The sequence below is a fragment of the Lactuca sativa genome, chromosome 8 (genome assembly GCF_002870075.4).
Source record: "Lactuca sativa cultivar Salinas chromosome 8, Lsat_Salinas_v11, whole genome shotgun sequence".
In the NCBI taxonomy this organism is placed as follows: Eukaryota; Viridiplantae; Streptophyta; class Magnoliopsida; order Asterales; family Asteraceae; genus Lactuca; species Lactuca sativa.
Genome location: NC_056630.2, coordinates 158961904 through 158979353, shown reverse-complemented (window position 1 = coordinate 158979353; position 17450 = coordinate 158961904). Strand labels below are relative to the sequence as shown.

Below are 17450 nucleotides of genomic sequence, written 5' to 3'. Positions count from 1 at the left end.
AAAATCATATAAAGATTTAGATTGGTTGTGATTCACTTTGATCTGGTTTTACAAACTCTTCTAACTAAGAAAAATGTTTATTGTTACATACTCGTTCATTTTTCATCGAAAAAAAACTATATTGTAACCAATGATATAAGGAAACCAAAGTGGTAGCATGATATGGATTGGGTCTTGATGGAAGCATCCTTCATAGATAATTTATTTGCATATATTTATTTGAAATAGCATGATAGACCATATGATATCATCATGATCAGTACATGGTGTCCTTTCCGAACAATAAAACACAAAGCAACATAACAAACGTAGTGATAGCCAGTAACCTTCGAATAGACATCATAACCTCAAAGGGTTATATGTTCCTTATTTCATAGTACATACATATTTCAAAGGTTATTTTGTCCTTATCTCACTTGCAGGCTTTCAAATACACACCAATGTTATCGATATAATAGCCAGCAAGCCCATAAAATCCAACAAAAGAACCAACATCCCATGATACAGGGAAAGGAGTCCCTCTTACATTACCAAAAGGTCCATGAGTTTTCTTGTTTGTGGTGAATGATATTGATGATATTATAGGCAATCCAGCAACACTTCCCCTTGATAATGCACTTGTTCCACAAATGCCAGTTATTTCCTCATCCCTTTCAAATATTATCTAACCATGAATGAAAAATTAAACATGTCAATTAAAGATAACTAAGAATATTAAAAGACATGTTATATCAATCATAAAAAAATAAGTTGAAGAATATATATTTATGAATTGTTTACCTCAGAAACTGTGTCTCCACCGTTCCAACCACCAAAGGTTTCAGTAGTTTGTGTTAAGCTTCCACATTGTGTGGTGAACATGAGAGAGTATATAAGATCACCATGATCAATGGTTATCTTCTTCAAATGATGATTTTTCTCAAGTTGGAATGACCAAACATTTTGTGGACTTCCAGGTTCAGTTTTTCCCCATGTTCCAACCTGTATGATATTCTCAAAGGCTTTGAGATACACACCAATGGCATCAATATAATAGCCAGCAAGCCCATAAAACCCAACTAATGAGCCTTTGTGCCATGGTAAAGAAAAAACATTTTCAGTTGCACAACCAAAAGGTCCATATGTCCTCTTGTTTGTCTTAAAAGATAGTAATGAAATTACTAGATTACCCCCTCGATTACCAATGGCTCCACCAACCTCAGTTATTTCCTCATCACCCTCAAAGTGTACCTGATTAATCCACCAAGAATATTGATTAATAAAAATATCGCTGCATATTGATTAATGATTAGTGGAGTAAAGAGAATAAGAGATCAACTCACCTCAGAAACTGTGTCTCCACCATTCCAACCACCAAACTTGTTGGAATTATGCAAAACACCTCCGCATTTAGTTGTGAACATGAGAGAGTATATTAGTTCACCATGGTCAATGGTTATCTTCACCAGTTTATGATCTTTCTCAAGTGCAAAAGACCACTCATTCTGAGGACCTCCACTTTGTTTTCCCCATTTTCCAACTCGAATACATCCTGCTACTTTGCTACTTTGTACCCCTTCCATGAGAAACACAATACGTAATTAACTATATAAATGCAATGCAATAAGGAACAAGCTCCTCGATCTCAATGTGTGTGTCAAATGAATGACCAATGGCTCCTTAAATACATGTTAACCAAAACTATTTGAGTAAATTACAAAAATAGTCCCGGTGATTATATGGTTTTTTGAAGTAAGTCCAGTTTTTATAATTGTAAAAGTAATCGTCTCTAAAATATTTTTTGTCACTTATCTGGGTATTTGGCGTCTAGCTTAGGGCGTTTAAACCATCTGAAATTCCTGTAGTAGCTTTACTTTTATAATTATTATTAAATTGAACATGTATATATAGTTGATTATTACATCTTACATCATTGTAGGTTTCTTCGATTTGGAACAAATTATAGAAAACAGAAACAGGTTTCTTCAAGAAGATGTACAGGTGGTGGTTATAGACATCTTGAGTTGGTGGGTCTTGTAGGATCAAACATTTCATATTAATAAAATTAATAACGGACGATTAAATATAAAATCAGGTGTATAAAAGTAATTTTATTTGGTTTTAACTTCCAAATTTAAACGTCAGTGTCAGTTAGGTTCAAGGACCAAATGGCGACAAAAAATTATTTAGGTACTACGAGGGTTACAATTGAAACAATCGGACTTGATTCAAAATAATTATATAACCACAGAGACCATTTCTATAATTTGCTCTAGTTATTTGAATATCATTAATTAAGATGGAAATAGAGATAAAAGCAACCATGTTTTCGTTAAGTTCATTGTTTAAAATAAATTAATGGTTTATATCAAAATTAACTAAAAGTTAAAAATGTTTAAGCGTCCTTGCATTTTTCATGCAATAAAGATATGTTAGAACTTCGATAATAAACAATCAAGAGGGAGAGATATACTTGTTATAAAATATGATCAAATAATAAGATAACTTATAGAGTAAAGAAAGACATGAGAGTAGAGAGAACTTTATTCCAATATTTGTGATGAAATCATCAAAATTTTATAATACATAATATTCACTATTTATACTAGACAAAGAAGATGAAAGGTCATGTATGATATGAATGCACATTATGGTGGTGCATAACTACACTCATAAAACTCATAATAATGTTTGCTATAATGCTCACTAATTATGGAGAGTAGTGAGGGAATATGGAGAATCCAATAGTCATTCACTAAATAATAATTCATAACAATCCCCCTTGAATGACGATTGTATCATGCCTCGTTAAAACCTTAATCGGTAAAACCTCATGGGAAAAACCCTTTATTAAGGAAAAAGAGTACATGATTAATAATAGATATTAGAAACAATTGCCTCGTTAAAAACCTTGCTAAGAAAACCCGGTGGGAAAAACATAGCTAAGGAAAAGAGTACAATATGTTTCCAACTCCCCCTGATTAGCACATCACTTGATTTTCTTGAAGCACCGCATAGAAATGTTGCGTACCATCGTTTCAAATTTCGATGTAGGAAGTGCTTTAGTAAGCCGGTTAGGAAAGTTGTTACTGGATTGAATTTTCTAGATGTTGATTACACGCTCTTTTTGAAGATCATGAGTGAAAAAAACATTGGTCATATATGTTTGGTTCTGTCTCCTTTGATAAATCTTTCCTTGAATGGAGCTATACAAGTTGTATTATCTTCATATAGTATGGTTGGAACATCCCTGTTAGAAGTTAGACCACAATTCTTGCAAATGTGTTGAGTTAAATTTCTTAACCAAATACATTCATGACTTGCCTTATAAATTGTTATAATCTCTGCATGGTTAGAATAAGAAGCAACTAAATTTTGTTTAACAAAATGACAAGATATTATGTTACCTCCACAAGTGAATAGATAACATGTTTGGGATCGAGCTTTGTGTGGATCAGATAAATATCCCGCATCTGCATAACTAATTAACTTTGCATTTTATGAATTTGATTAGTATAAATTCATATCTATTGTACCCCGAAGATATCAAAAAATGTGTTTGACTCTATTCTAGTATCTTCTTGCTGGACAAGAACTATATCTTGCTAATAAGTTTACGACAAAAGATTTATCAAGTCTTGTATTAATAGTAAGATATATTAGTGCATCAATAGCACCAGGATATAGTTCTTCGGGAACTAGAAGATTTTCATGTTTTTTATGACGCTAAAGTTGGTCCTTATTTGACATCTAATTGCCTTACCACCTTCGGGTTACTCATGGATGTAAGTTATTCATATAAAACCTTTTTAGCACCTTTTCTAGATATTAACGTACAAAAACTTCATTTTTGTGTGCTTAATTTGAAGACCCAAATAGAATTTCATCTTACCAAGATCATTCATTTCAAAAATTTCTTTCAAACAAGAAGTGACCTTTTCCAATTCCCTAGGAGTTCCAATTATGTTTAAATCATCTACAATAATATCAATTATAATAAATTCTTATCTGAATGTTTTTATGAATACACATGGGCTTAATGGATCATTTTTATAGCACTCTTTCAACAGAAATGTACTAAAACAATTGAAGCATATACGACCAGATTGTTTCAATCTATACAAAGATTTATTTAATTTTACCAAATATACTTCATGAGAATTACAAGTTTGTGCTTCTGGCACCTTAAACCCTTCTGGGATTTTCATATAATAATCATTTTGAAGTGAACCATATAAATAGGCGGTAAATACATCCGTTAGACACATCTCCAGTTTTGCATATATTATTATACTTATAAAATAACTAAATGTAATTGCATCAACTATCGGAGAATACTTTTCTTCATAATCAATTTCGTGCCTTTCGGTAAAACCTTGTGCAACAAGTATTGTTTTATATCTCACAATTTCATTTTTCTCGTTTCTTTTGCGCACAAATACCCATTCGTGTCCCACTGTTCATACTTTGTTTAGTGTATGGACTACAGGTCCAATAACTTTTCGTTGAGTAAGAGAATTAAGCTCTTTATTTATTTCATCTTTCCATTTTGGTCAATATTTTCTATTCATACATTTCTCAATAGATTTAGGTTCAAGATCCTCATTTTCTTTATAATCACATGCGGAACATGATATGAAAAATTATCGTCGACTTCTGTCTTATGTTGGTTCCGTCTTATTTCTGTCATGACATAATTTATTGAGATCTCATCATTTTCATTTTTTTCAGGTACCTTATATTCTTTTGTTATGTCATTGGCTCTTCCCGAGCTTCATTAATCTTTTCAAGAGATATTGTTTTCTCTTTTTGACCATCAATTATATTTTTTCTCATTCCTTTTCAAGGATTTTTATCTTTAGAACAGGTTGTTCTTTCACGCTTCAGGCGTGGCTTAGATTCATTTGTAGTTGTATTTTTCCTTCTGGGATATCAATTATAACTGGATCATTATAGCTAGTACATGAGATTTCATTTTCCAACTTCTTTATTTCTTCCCCTAATGTTGGAAAATATGATTCATCAACATAATAATCATCAAGTATAGCTATAAATAAATCTCCGGTTGATGATTTTAAATATTTTACTATAGATGGACATTCATATCCAACATAAATTCTCATTCTTCTTTGAGGTTGAGAAATGAGTACATTAATTGCACATCTAAATGTCCTTAGATGGAAATATTTGGTTACTGGCTGCAAACCATTTGAATAGGGGATAACTAATGATAACTGGTTGGCTTGATGCGTATAAGTGATGTTGCATGTAAAATTACATGCTCCATGTCAATGTAGGAAGTTTAGAATGCATTAGTAATGGTCTTGAAATTAATTAAAGGTGTTTGATTAACGACTCAACTAAACTATTTTGTGTATGAAAATATGCAACATGATGTTCAATAGTTATCTTAATCAACATGTAATAATCATTAAAAGCTTATGATGTACATTCTCCAACATTATCAAGTCAAATTTTCATAATTGGGTAATCGGGAAAATATGCCCTTAGGCTGATTATTTATGAAAGTAATCTTGCAAAAACCAAATTACAACTAGACAACAAGCACACATGTGACCATCTAGTTGACTCATCAATTAAAACCATAAAATATCTAAATGGTCCACATGGTGGTTGAATTGGTCTACATATATCCCTTTGAAATCTTTCTTAAAACTATGACTTTCATACCCAACTTTGTTCAATGATGGATGAGAAATTAATTTTCCTTAAGAGCATGCAGCACAAGAGAATTCATTAGCTTGAAAAATCTTCTGGTTTTTCAAGGAATAATCACTTGAAGTTTCAATTATTTTGCGCATAATAATTTATCCGGGATGGCCCAATCGGTCATGTCAAACTTTGAAGGTATTATCATACCTTTTTTATTTCCAATAGCATGAATCATTGTAATATTTGTATAATACAATCCGGAGGACAATACATATAATTTTTCCAAAAAAACTTTTCTTACCCGGTATCATTTTTGTAATGTTGAGATAATTTGTATTACCATCATTAGTTGTTTCAATATGATATCCGTTAGACCGAATATCCTTAAAACTTAATAAATTTCTTGGTGATTTTAATGAAAATAATGCATCACCAATTGTAATTATTGTCCCTTGTTGTAAAATTATATTCGCTCTTCCGGAGCCTTCAATCATTTTTGCATTACATATTATTATATTAACATTTGCTTCTCTAATTGATAAGTAAGCAAAATACTTTTCATTATTAAAAATATTATGTGTTATTGCATTGTCTATAAGAAATATATCTTCCTTATTTCTGTTGCGAATATCCATATTTCTTTTCAATAAATAAATAAAACACAAGAAACATTCGACTTAGAGAAATAAAGTCATATTTTATTAATTTGGGAAGATTGTGACGACATCATTTCTCATGAAACGAATATGACATAAAAACATAATAAATGTCTTAAAACAAAACTATTATATAGTATTTTTTTTCATCACCATCAATAGCACCACTTGTCCCTTCTGGGTAGACAAGATAATTCGCAATATTTATATTTTAGAGAATCTTGATAAAGATCAACAAAATGTTTTGGTAAGCGGCATGTGCAAGACCAATGATCGATCATTCCACATTAGTGACAAACATTTTCAACTTTTTTTTTTGCCTTGACCACTTTTATCATTAGGATGTGGATTTTTGTTATTTTCCAACTTCTGGTGGTTACTTGTAATCTTGTTATTTTTATGATAATAACCTCCACGACCTCGATTATACCCATGACTATTATGATTATATGATATTGCATTCACTTCGGGGAATGCACTAGAACCGGTCGGGGTTGATTGATGATTTTTCATCAATAACTCATTGTTTTGTTTAGCTACAAGAAGACATGAGATTAATTCATATTTATTTTAAACCTTTCTCATGATATTGCTACTACAGGAGCATGTTAGTAGCATGAAAAGTAGAGAATGTTTTCTCTAGCATGGTCTTCCATAATAAAAATAATAATCAAATAAAGACTTGTATGTTAAGGAATTGTTAGTTCAGAAATTCCATAAAATAAGTTGTAAGCATTGTACATGTAAACTTATAAAAAATACATACCTGAAAATAATAAGAGCTCTCTGTGGTAGAATCGTGCTGATAACGTGTTATAAAATATGATCAAATAATAAGATAACTTATAGAGTAAAGAAAGACATGAGAGTAGAGAGAACTTTATTCCAATATTAGTGATGAAAGCATCAAAATTTTATAATACATAATATTCACTATTTATACTAGACAAAGAAGATGAAAGGTCATGTATGATATGAATGCACATTATGGTGGTGCATAACTACACTCATAAAACTCATAATAATGTTTGCTATAATGCTCACTAATTATGGAGATTAATGAGGGAATATGGAGAATCCAATAGTCATTCACTAAATAATAATTCATAACAATACTAGAATTTTTGAATAATTGTTGATTTCTTTCTATGCAATGACATGAAGCCATGCATTAAAATGGGGTAAATGGCACACAAAACACTTTTTTTACAAATTCGATTTTGACACCGTGTTTTTTCTGTGTCAATTTTGACACTGTGTTTTCCAATTTGTTACAATTCTGACCACTTGACCGGTTAACCAGGTTACATGCTGACGTGGCATGATAACGTGTCAGTTTTGATGACGTGGCATGCTGACATGATATGCCGACGTGTTAAAATTGATTTTTTTCCACAAAAAACATGAAGTTTTCACTTTTTTCGATTTTGACACTAAGTTTAATTTTTTATTTCAATTTTGACACTATGTTTTTTTTGTTCCAATCGAACATCCCTTATCAAATTTTGTTCGATTTTGTCTATTTTCCATTTGAAACCGTATAAATATATTTTTTTATTACATTTTAAACCGTATAAACATATTTTTTCGTTTAAAAACCACATTTTTATTTAAATACAAGGTGTTTTTTTTTCTTACATTCAAAACATTAGTTATATCATGAGAATCAAACTAACCATAAGCTTCTAATAAGATGTAAAAATTTGATGGGTTGCAAACTTGATATCCGAGTTTTGATCGATTACACGCATCCAAACACATTTTAAAGTTTCATATTTAATATAAAATACAACTTTTATATAACTAATACATATTTATACATAAAAATATGGTTTGAGCGTTAAAAAAAATTATTTATACAAAACTATGGTTTTTAAATGAAAAAAAAAACATATTTCTAAGGTTTAAATGTATTAAAAAATATTTATACGGTTTCAAATAAAAAATTGTCAACACTGAACAAAATTGGAAAAAAATGATGTTTGATGTGGAACAAAAAAACATAGTGTCAAAGTTGAAAAAAAAAATTAAACTTAATGTCAAAATAAAAAAATGAAAACTTAGTTTTTTTTGTGAAAAAAAATTCAATTTTGACACGTCAGCATGCCACATCATCAAAACTGACACGTCATTATGCCACGTCAGCGTGTAACCTGATTAACTGGTCAAGTGGTCAGAATTGTAACAAATTGGAAAACATAGTGTCAAAATTGACAGAAAAAAAAACACGATGTCAAAATCGAATTTCTGTGTAAAAAGAGTGTTTTTTGTGCTATTTACCCTTAAAATGGAGTATGAATGTGCTAACGATTCAGAATCATAACTCGATTTTGGCTTTATTGAACAACATCTTCGTACATGTGATTTTGATATTAATGTTTGTGCTATGTAAATTTTATAATTGATTCATGATGGAATACTCAAAATAGATGCTTTCATTTAGAAGGGAACCACCGATAACAGATTACTCCAAATTTTACCTATATGAATGTGACTTTTTCTGCCACATTGCACGTTATGTTGTTCACTAAGTGATACATTGAGTTTCTTTCACACAAAAATCTCCATTTCCATGTCGCAAGGAAATCATTGTTCGCTCCAATAAGGCTATCAATGTGCAAATTGTTCGATCCATCATTATTTTTTGCCAAAAGTAATGCTCCATTTAATCCAACACACATTTTTTACTATGATCTTCGACAACCCAAAAGACATTTTGTCTAATACTTTCAAGGATGTTGAAAAATTTTAGTGGGGCTTAAAATGAAAAGACGAAGTAGAAAGTGCGAGATATGTCGACGGACTTGATAAGTGTGAGTCTACCACCATTGACAAGAAATTTGCTTCCCATCTATTAAGTTCCTTTTGGGACTTATCAATAACCTTTATCAACTCATATTATATTTATGTGATTGACCGATGTAAAAACAATGGATCGGTTATACTTTCTTTTAAAAAATCTTACTTTCATAGGTTCCTATTATAGCATTATATCAATGGACAATGAAAAATATACCAAATTAAAGTTAAATCATTCATATACTATCTTTTGGGAAGTCTTCAGAATGAAGAAGTTCCAAATTTTATTTTGTTAACAAAAATTTTGATTACCGGACAAAAAACTTCAAATCAATCTTTTTTACCGGTAAAGTAAGTATAGTAAAATACTTTACCCTGTTATCTCCAGAAAAATCTTATTATTTTGGTTCAAATTATGAAAAAATTCCTATTTTTTTACTTCAACTCTTTTTACTATTTCACTAAAAATTTGAAATTTTGTTGGTTCAAGTTATGAATAAGAATAAATGCATTGTACTCCGTAAAACTAATGATCAAAGTCCTCTATAACCAATTATTTGTTATAAAACAATGATGTTAACATCATTTTGAACTCATCATCGTTCATGTAGTCCATATCTCATATAAATTTATGTTACAAGTATTATAAGATATTCAAATTACGTGTTGAACATCTTATTACAGTATACTTAAAAGTATGTAAATGGAAAACCAATTGTTGTGTTCATATAAAAAATCATTGACTGATGACAAACAAATCAATACAATAGTAGTTTAGGTGAGGCCATATGAATTCTAGAAAAGTGCATGAGTTTTATCCTTCAATCTTAAACATATATGAACAATTCCTCCATGGATCAAAATTACTTGATATGTCAATAATTTAAATTTTGGAACTCCAAAACATCATGACTGCAACAACCAAATCTGATCCCAAATTATTTAGGCAATGCTCTTTAACATCGATTTTTCTTCAACAATTCTTTTCGATCAATCTTTTAATCAATCCCAATAACAACCGCATTTTGTCCCGAATTATTTAAGCTTAAACTCATCGGTTAACATCAATGAACACCAAAACATTAAAAGCAAATCGAGATTGACTTTTAACAGTGAATCAATGGAGAGAAACAAAGAATCAGATGAACCAATCAAGTCTTCTAACAAAATAATCCAGAAATTTGAAAGAGCATCACGAATCAAATTGAATTTTACAATCAATATTATCGTGAAGTCTGGATTCAATCCAAGACATGAAGAAGTGAAGCAATTTGATGTTGAAACAAGAACAACCATCTAACGGAATCAATTTGATTTAGGTCCTCAAAATTAGGCTTTTGATGAACAGTAGCATATCAAACTACTAGGCTAAATCAAAAGAAAATGAATTGGAGATCAAAAGAATTAGATTGATTTTTGCTCTAACCATTAGGATTTAGTAGTGACTTTCAGATCCGATCCAAAACAAAATACGATGAACAATATATCAACAATAAGAACACGACTCTATGAAAAATTTGAAAGTTTCATCAAAAAAACTTATCGAATCTTGAATTGATTATGCTCAAAAGTCAGCAAATCGATATTGTTTCTTGAACCAATCACTTGGATTTTCAAGACACGTCTCTAATACCAATTATTAAAACTAAAAAAATGATTTAACATGCGAAATATTCAATCTACTATGTAAACAATCTATCCAATTCCAATCTACTATGTAAGCAATAAGGATCATACAAATGGGAGCTCTACTCTACAATTGAATATGACTACATTATATAGAGGAGCTACCACCAACATAAGTCATAAGGTATTTAGCTACATGTATAAATTGGTATTCCAAGTCGTCAAGTCATCCTCCATGGAAAGCTTTGCACCAAACAGTCTTAAAATGAAGTTGTGTTTTAGATGGAATATAAATATATAACATTGTGATTTTATACTATGACAAGTGATGCAATGATGGGCTTGCTTTCGACCTAGTTCGTACGAAAGTCGACAATGTCTTTTTCCATTTACATCATAGAAAATGGTCCTGAAATTTTATAACCAAGAACTTCCAAAAAAAATTGTGAAAGAGTAAAACAGCCGAAGAAAAAAAAAATGGGATTTTTTTTATAAACTGGGCCAAAATAAAATGACTTTTCTAAAGATAACCGGATAAAAAATAATTTATTGGTGAAAATGGTTGATTAGAACTTTTTATCCGTTAATCCGAACCTTTTTGTTAACAAAAAGTTTAAGACTTTTTCATAAACTAGACCAAAGTATTTGGACTTTTCTAAAAATTTCTCAAGTTTTTCTTTTTATATATGTTACAGTAAACACGTTGTGAGTTGTCTAAATAGTAAATCTACTATAATAAATGAACATAATTGATGAGATTTGTAATCGAGTTTAAGATCAATTCAAGTAAGAATTCAGAAAGAAGAAAAATGATGAACACGAGAGTAAATATAATCTTTGTTCAGCTCATATTATGCTTTTGATTTTACAGAGTACAAAGGAATAATCTGTAAAGGACTGAGTGAAAGGTTTTTCTACTCACTTAGTACAGACCCCTATTTATAGGAGAACAAAAGCATAACAAAATACTAAGGACTAGACATTAAGACTATTCATTATAATGCCTTAGTAAAAATAACATTATATCCGAAGACACTTCTTACGAAGACAAAAGATCCTTCGTAACAAACTAACTAACACTTCAACATATTACAACATTTAGACCCTAACAATCTCCCCCTTTGGAATAAAGGTCGAAGTCTTCATGAAGTTAGTAGTTGAACGGCATACATCAGCACTCTTCGGATTTCCATGTACCAAGAGATAACTTTCTTTATCTCCTTCTTGTCTCCTTCTGAGTTCTTCTTGCAATGATTCATACGAACAATTAAGTTCGTATATTGTGAATTTGTGTATCTCTCCACTTCAGAAGTTTGAAATAAGAATCTTTTAGCTCTTCCAGCTTTGTCTTTTCCTGCAAAAACAATCCCCAATGGCTTTAAACATATTTCACCGTCTTCGTACTTTTTCAACTCAACCTGCTTCTGCGTAGGTGCCATTGGTGCAGTTATGTCGAAGCCTTTAACAGTAGGAAGTTCGACATCAGTTTGAGCTAAGCACTCAAAATAATTTTCCAAAAATATTTTTATGTGCCTACACCCAAGACTGAAAACATCTGGTTCTGTTTCTTGGAGAAAAGAGAATGACTTGTCTTTAAGTATCAAGGCAATGTTGATGAGATCATAAGTATTCATCAAAGGAAAGTCTGCCACAGTAAACTCTTGTAACTTTCCACTTGCTCTTGCCACAATATATTTCAGATTTTGAAACTTCCCTTCGAAAATGACATCCCTTTTTATAGATATCACCTTCTTGATTTTCTCCAAGAACCAAACTTCTTCTTGAGCCTTTGATAATAATGCGTGAAATCGTATCTTCATCTTCTTTCCCTCTTCGATATCCATAGACTTTGTCTCAGCCTTGAACTGAGGCATAACGAACATCATTTCGTTGATAGGAAAATCGAGTTGACCATAATCAGTATTTGTCACCACAAAACTCTTCTTCGGAATCTTTTCAAAAGAATACATGTGATCGAACATCACCCTGGATTCTATTGTTTCGTAATTGTACACTTTCGAAGGATCACCCTTATCAACATTCGAACCTTCCAGAGCTCTTTGTCTCATTATACTTTCAACTTGCCTCATTCTTTCAACTTCAGCTACCACCTCAGCTTTCTTCTCTTTATTCGACTTCTCAACCAAAACTCCTTTTCCCTTGTCTTTAACATTTGAAGGAGCTACATTCTTTGACGAAGAGACATCACTCTGTTTCTCAATTACAATACCTTTTGCAATAGGTTTTGAAATTGGTACTGTTGTAGTCACAGTTGAAATGACTGGAGCAGCTGAAACAATTGTTGGTTTTACAACAACTTTCGAAGGATACACTTTTCCTACCACCTTCGTATCTTCAGTTGTCTTCACATGTTCCCCAGCCTTTGCATGACCAACCTTTTCTCCCCTTGCACCCCTGTGACAGCAGGTGGGGAATCTGATACGCTTGGTAAAAGGCTTGAGATACAAAGTAATGGAGCAAGGTGTTTGTGTAGGATGGCTTCAAAATGTGTGAATTTCTGAGAAAAAAATTCTTGAGAAACAATTGGAGAGGTAGATTTCGAAGACAGTTCTTGAAGTTCTTTCAACAATTTGACCAACTCTCCAAAGTTTTGTTCTTCTTTTGCTGAAAGAGAGATCATCTGAGGATTCATTTGTTCGAACATTTTAACACATTGAACAACCGCATCACAAATAATGTCGATCTTCTGATGTGCTGAGTCATACCCTTGTTGAATATTCTGAACCTCCTTTGTCATTTCTTCACGAAGTTCACGAATCTGCATGTTAACATCTTCACGAACCTTCTTAACTTCTTGTACGAAGAGCACATAACGCTCCTTCGTAACAGTCTTCAAATCCTTCACCTCCTTCATAAAATCAGGCCTCAGATAATTTATTCGATTCTCTGTAGAACTATCATTCTGATCAGTCTTCTCAAGAATTCGGCTTTCAGAATCACAAATTAATCCTGATGCCTTCGAAATAACTTTGCCTTCCATTTCCTTCATTATGGAATCAACTTCCATGATGGTAATTCCAGCACTTCCCACATCTGCTTGAGATTGCAAGATAGAATTCAATTTTGAATTCAAAATCTTGAACTGCTTCATGGTCATCAGCATATGATCAGGGAAATCTTCTTCAGTTTTATCAAAAGAAAGAGCTTCGAATGTTCCTCCAAAGCCTTCGTTATCAGTTTCCTCATCAACGTCCATGGTTTCAGCAATAGGTGAGGATGGATTGGGTGGATCGGTTGATTGTGTTGAGAAGATAGTGGTGAAAGGTTGATCCATAATTGATTGAAATGTTGGAGAATCAGTTGTGGATGTAACCTGAGGTAAAGAAGTTGGTTCAATGAGCTTTACATCAGCAGGCTTCGAAATATCAGTGGACTGAAGGATCTCTACTTCTTTAGGAATTTCATCTTCGGGAGTCTCAGGAACTTGATCCACTTCTTCGATTCGTTGGGATTTCTTTAAAAATTTTGCCATATCTTCAGCCCTTCGTTTCTTAGAAGATGGAGACACTGGAGCTGGAATTTGTCGAACTGTGACCCCTTGATGTGTAACCTGTGTTTTCTTCACTAACTGAGATTTTCTCTTGATTTTGATTCTTTGAAAAACACCCGTTTTCAAAGGAATTGTCTCTTTTGATGGAGACGCTTCAATTACTGGTGTATCAGCCACTGAGGTTAAAACAGGAGACACCTCTTCGACAGTACGAGACGTAGCTATTGGCTCTTGATTCTTTGGTTCTGCTTTCACCCCTTTTTCCGAAGACTCACCCTCTGTCTTCTTTAATTTCTTCGACTTCTTCTTTTCTTCATGTTGTAACATGCCAGTAACAACGGTTGTGTCAATAGTTTGCAAATATGACACCAACACATCATTCGTTGGATCCACCTTCTTGAGCATTGCATCTGGAATGCGAGCAATTGTGGTAAAGATAGCCGGATCAACATGCACCTCCTTCGGACTACCATACATGTGGAAAACTGCTTTCTCTTCGTATTCTGGAACTTCGATTTTCTCCTTCTGATAGACATATTGGACTATCAGACTCCAATATCGTGCACAAGAAATCCCCTGCTTAGCACTCGTCTTCGAAATTCTTGATAAGAACTCTGTCCATAATTGTTCATAGTAATCGACTTGCAAATCATAGTACAACCCAGCTACCATTGCATACACCTCCATCCTTCCTTTATCAAGCCCCATAGTTCTTCCAGTAAGACATCGAAGAAAGATGCCAAACAAAAAATTTCATATCGTTGGTAACCCCGACTTCTTGAAATCACTGATACGCGTCAATGGAGGTTGATGACCCATCTCGTTGAACATAAACACCACTTGTGAAGAAGAAAGTTCATCATAAGGGCCAGAATTCGGAATTCCCAAAATCTTGCAAAATAACCGCTTGGAGACCCTAATTCTCGTATCATTAACCATTGTAAATTCCACACAACCCGTCTCCTTGTTGTATGATGCAGTAGATCCCGCCTTTGATAACCAGGACATCGGAGCAGCAAATGAATCAAACATTGCTTTAGACAAAACTGAATTCTGTAAAGCAACCACAAGCATGTGAAGTTCTTCCGGATACTTTGACAAATCCGATTCTACTTGGTAGTTGGAACCCTGGATCTTTAGAATCGGAACACTAATGATTTCGTCTGTTGTTGGTGATGAAGTAGTCGCCATTGTTGATGATTTGAGTAAAGAACGTATGAAGAAGATAAATTCCAAAGAGAATTTTGTGTTTCAGATAGTTTGATCGCATAAAGTGTTATTGAGTTCTGATTTGCCCTTTTATATGTAACCCTAGAATTTTGAATTTGAAGCGGGATACAATAAATGCTTGCTGACATGGCACCTTGAAATACGGAATGTACTCATCAAAAAGTAACAATCGTAACTGTCAACACGCCTTACACACTTATCATACACCATGCGTCATCAAGAGATAAGACTGTTTGGTATTCCCCAAAAGAATTGTAACCGTCGGGTGCCTTCGGAATAGAGGTCAGGCTCTTTCACTTTGAGGTTTAAAAAGTGAAGTCATTTGCCAGAATTTCGAAATCGTCAGTTTAAGTTGGTGTTACTCAAACCTCAAGGATTTTGTGTGTTCTGTGTTCCAAAAGAAATTAGATGAGAAACAAAGAAAAAAAATTTGAAAACTTGTGATGTCAACAATTTCTTTTGACACAAAAACAATTTTATCCCAGGCAAAGATATCTTCGAAAATTATCAAGAGAGATAATTAACAGCTTGTTTGGTTTCCCGTGAATTACAATCGATAACTTGTAGAGAAGTTTCGAAGGGTTTCTTTTATAGGTCAAATGGGTGGCTTCGAAAAATTCGTTACATATCAACCTTAAAATAAGGTGAGAAATTGTAAACAAAATTAGTTGTATAACCAATTTAGTTAGTGACAACTTGGTTGCGAATGATATTCAAAGTAACTAGAATTTTGAAAAAATACTCACACGGAAATCATATTCATAAAAACATTTATGCTGGATCTTTTTGGGAACAAACATCGTGGTTTTCGAATGTTTGATTAAGATCAATCAAAAGAAATGAATATGATTTGGAGTATAAAAGGTACTAAAACAAATGCTTCGTAAGATCTGGAACATAGTCCCCCGTCAATTCCTTAAGGTTTATGATATTTTGGGTTTCACTTCTATCACGGACTCATGATATTAGATCATAAACACAGATTTGTGATTTGTCTAGGTTTTGATTGGTTTGATCAAAGACCTCAAGGACAAATTGCTTCGAATATTTGGAATATAAGAATGTTTTGGTTTAAAAAGATTGGATAAGAATCGAAGTGTACCTCTGTTATAATGGACAAAACAGAAAACTCTTAACTCATTTGAGAGGAGTAAGGTAGCTCTTGTTGATTTATGCAAATATAAGCCTTGTTGGGAAGAAATTTTCATGAGATAATTTCATCAAGGCTTTCATTTCCCATACATAGAATCATGCGAGGCTTGAGACAACACGCAGCAGCATGCTTCTAGGGACATCCTAACTAATCCAAAGTGTATCGAGATCATACCTTCCCTTAGAAACCAGACGCATGAATCCTTCGTATTTGAAACTTGACAAAACTCACAATACACATGTTAAAACCAAAAAATAAAAAAATATTTTTGGTATTTTTGATATTTTTCAAAAAAACAAAAAAATAATTAAAGACAAATGGAAACAAGATCTTTTTGGATTTTTAATTTTTCAATAAAAGAAAATATTTTTGATTTTTTAGGTTTTTTTTTCAAAAAAAATTAAACAAACTAAAAATCTAACCTTAGTTGAAATGTGTACAAATACGAAGCATTCAAACCGTTGACTTGAACAGTAATCTCTGATTTTGTATTTCAACAAGAAATAAATCTTCCAAATGCGAAGCGTTCGAAGCGTTGACCTGAACAGTAACCTCTGATTATGTATTTCAACAAGAAATAAATCTTCCGAATGCGAAGCGTTTGAAGTGTTGACCATGAACAGTAACCTCTGAACACTGAATCACCCTTTCCGTTCATACACCAAATGATTCAGACCCATCACTCTTCGCTTTTATCAGATTGAAGTGAATTTCCATTAATCATTCCCAATCCTTCTAAGATACGAAGAAACAATTTTTCATCCAAAGCCTTTGTAAAAATATATGCCAATTGTTCCGTTGTTTTTACAAAATGAACTTCAAT

The 17450-nt window shown here is 32.4% G+C and overlaps 1 protein-coding gene across 1 annotated transcript; it reads right to left on the bottom strand.

Annotated features, from left to right (window-relative positions):
- Positions 1-214: 214 nt before the first annotated feature.
- On the bottom strand, positions 215-1612 carry LOC128128082 (mannose/glucose-specific lectin-like). The gene is made up of 3 exons (XM_052766884.1): positions 1323-1612; positions 781-1230; positions 215-664 (listed from the first exon to the last, which is right to left on the bottom strand). Exons 1-3 carry the CDS (start codon positions 1560-1562, stop codon positions 413-415), a joined length of 942 nt encoding a protein of 313 aa, XP_052622844.1. The 5' UTR covers positions 1563-1612; the 3' UTR covers positions 215-412.
- Between the last annotated feature and the right edge of the window lie 15838 nt (positions 1613-17450).

What these genes read in the sequence shown, in the direction of transcription:
- LOC128128082 (XM_052766884.1), bottom strand. Translation starts at nt 1,562, where the DNA reads ATGGAAGGGGTACAAAGTAGCAAAGTAGCAGGATGTATTCGAGTTGGA. An exon ending in GTGGAGACACAGTTTCTGAG is followed by an intron (nt 1,231 to 1,322) that starts GTGAGTTGATCT and finishes TGGATTAATCAG; the next exon opens with GTACACTTTGAGGGTGATGA. An exon ending in GTGGAGACACAGTTTCTGAG is followed by an intron (nt 665 to 780) that starts GTAAACAATTCA and finishes ATTCATGGTTAG; the next exon opens with ATAATATTTGAAAGGGATGA.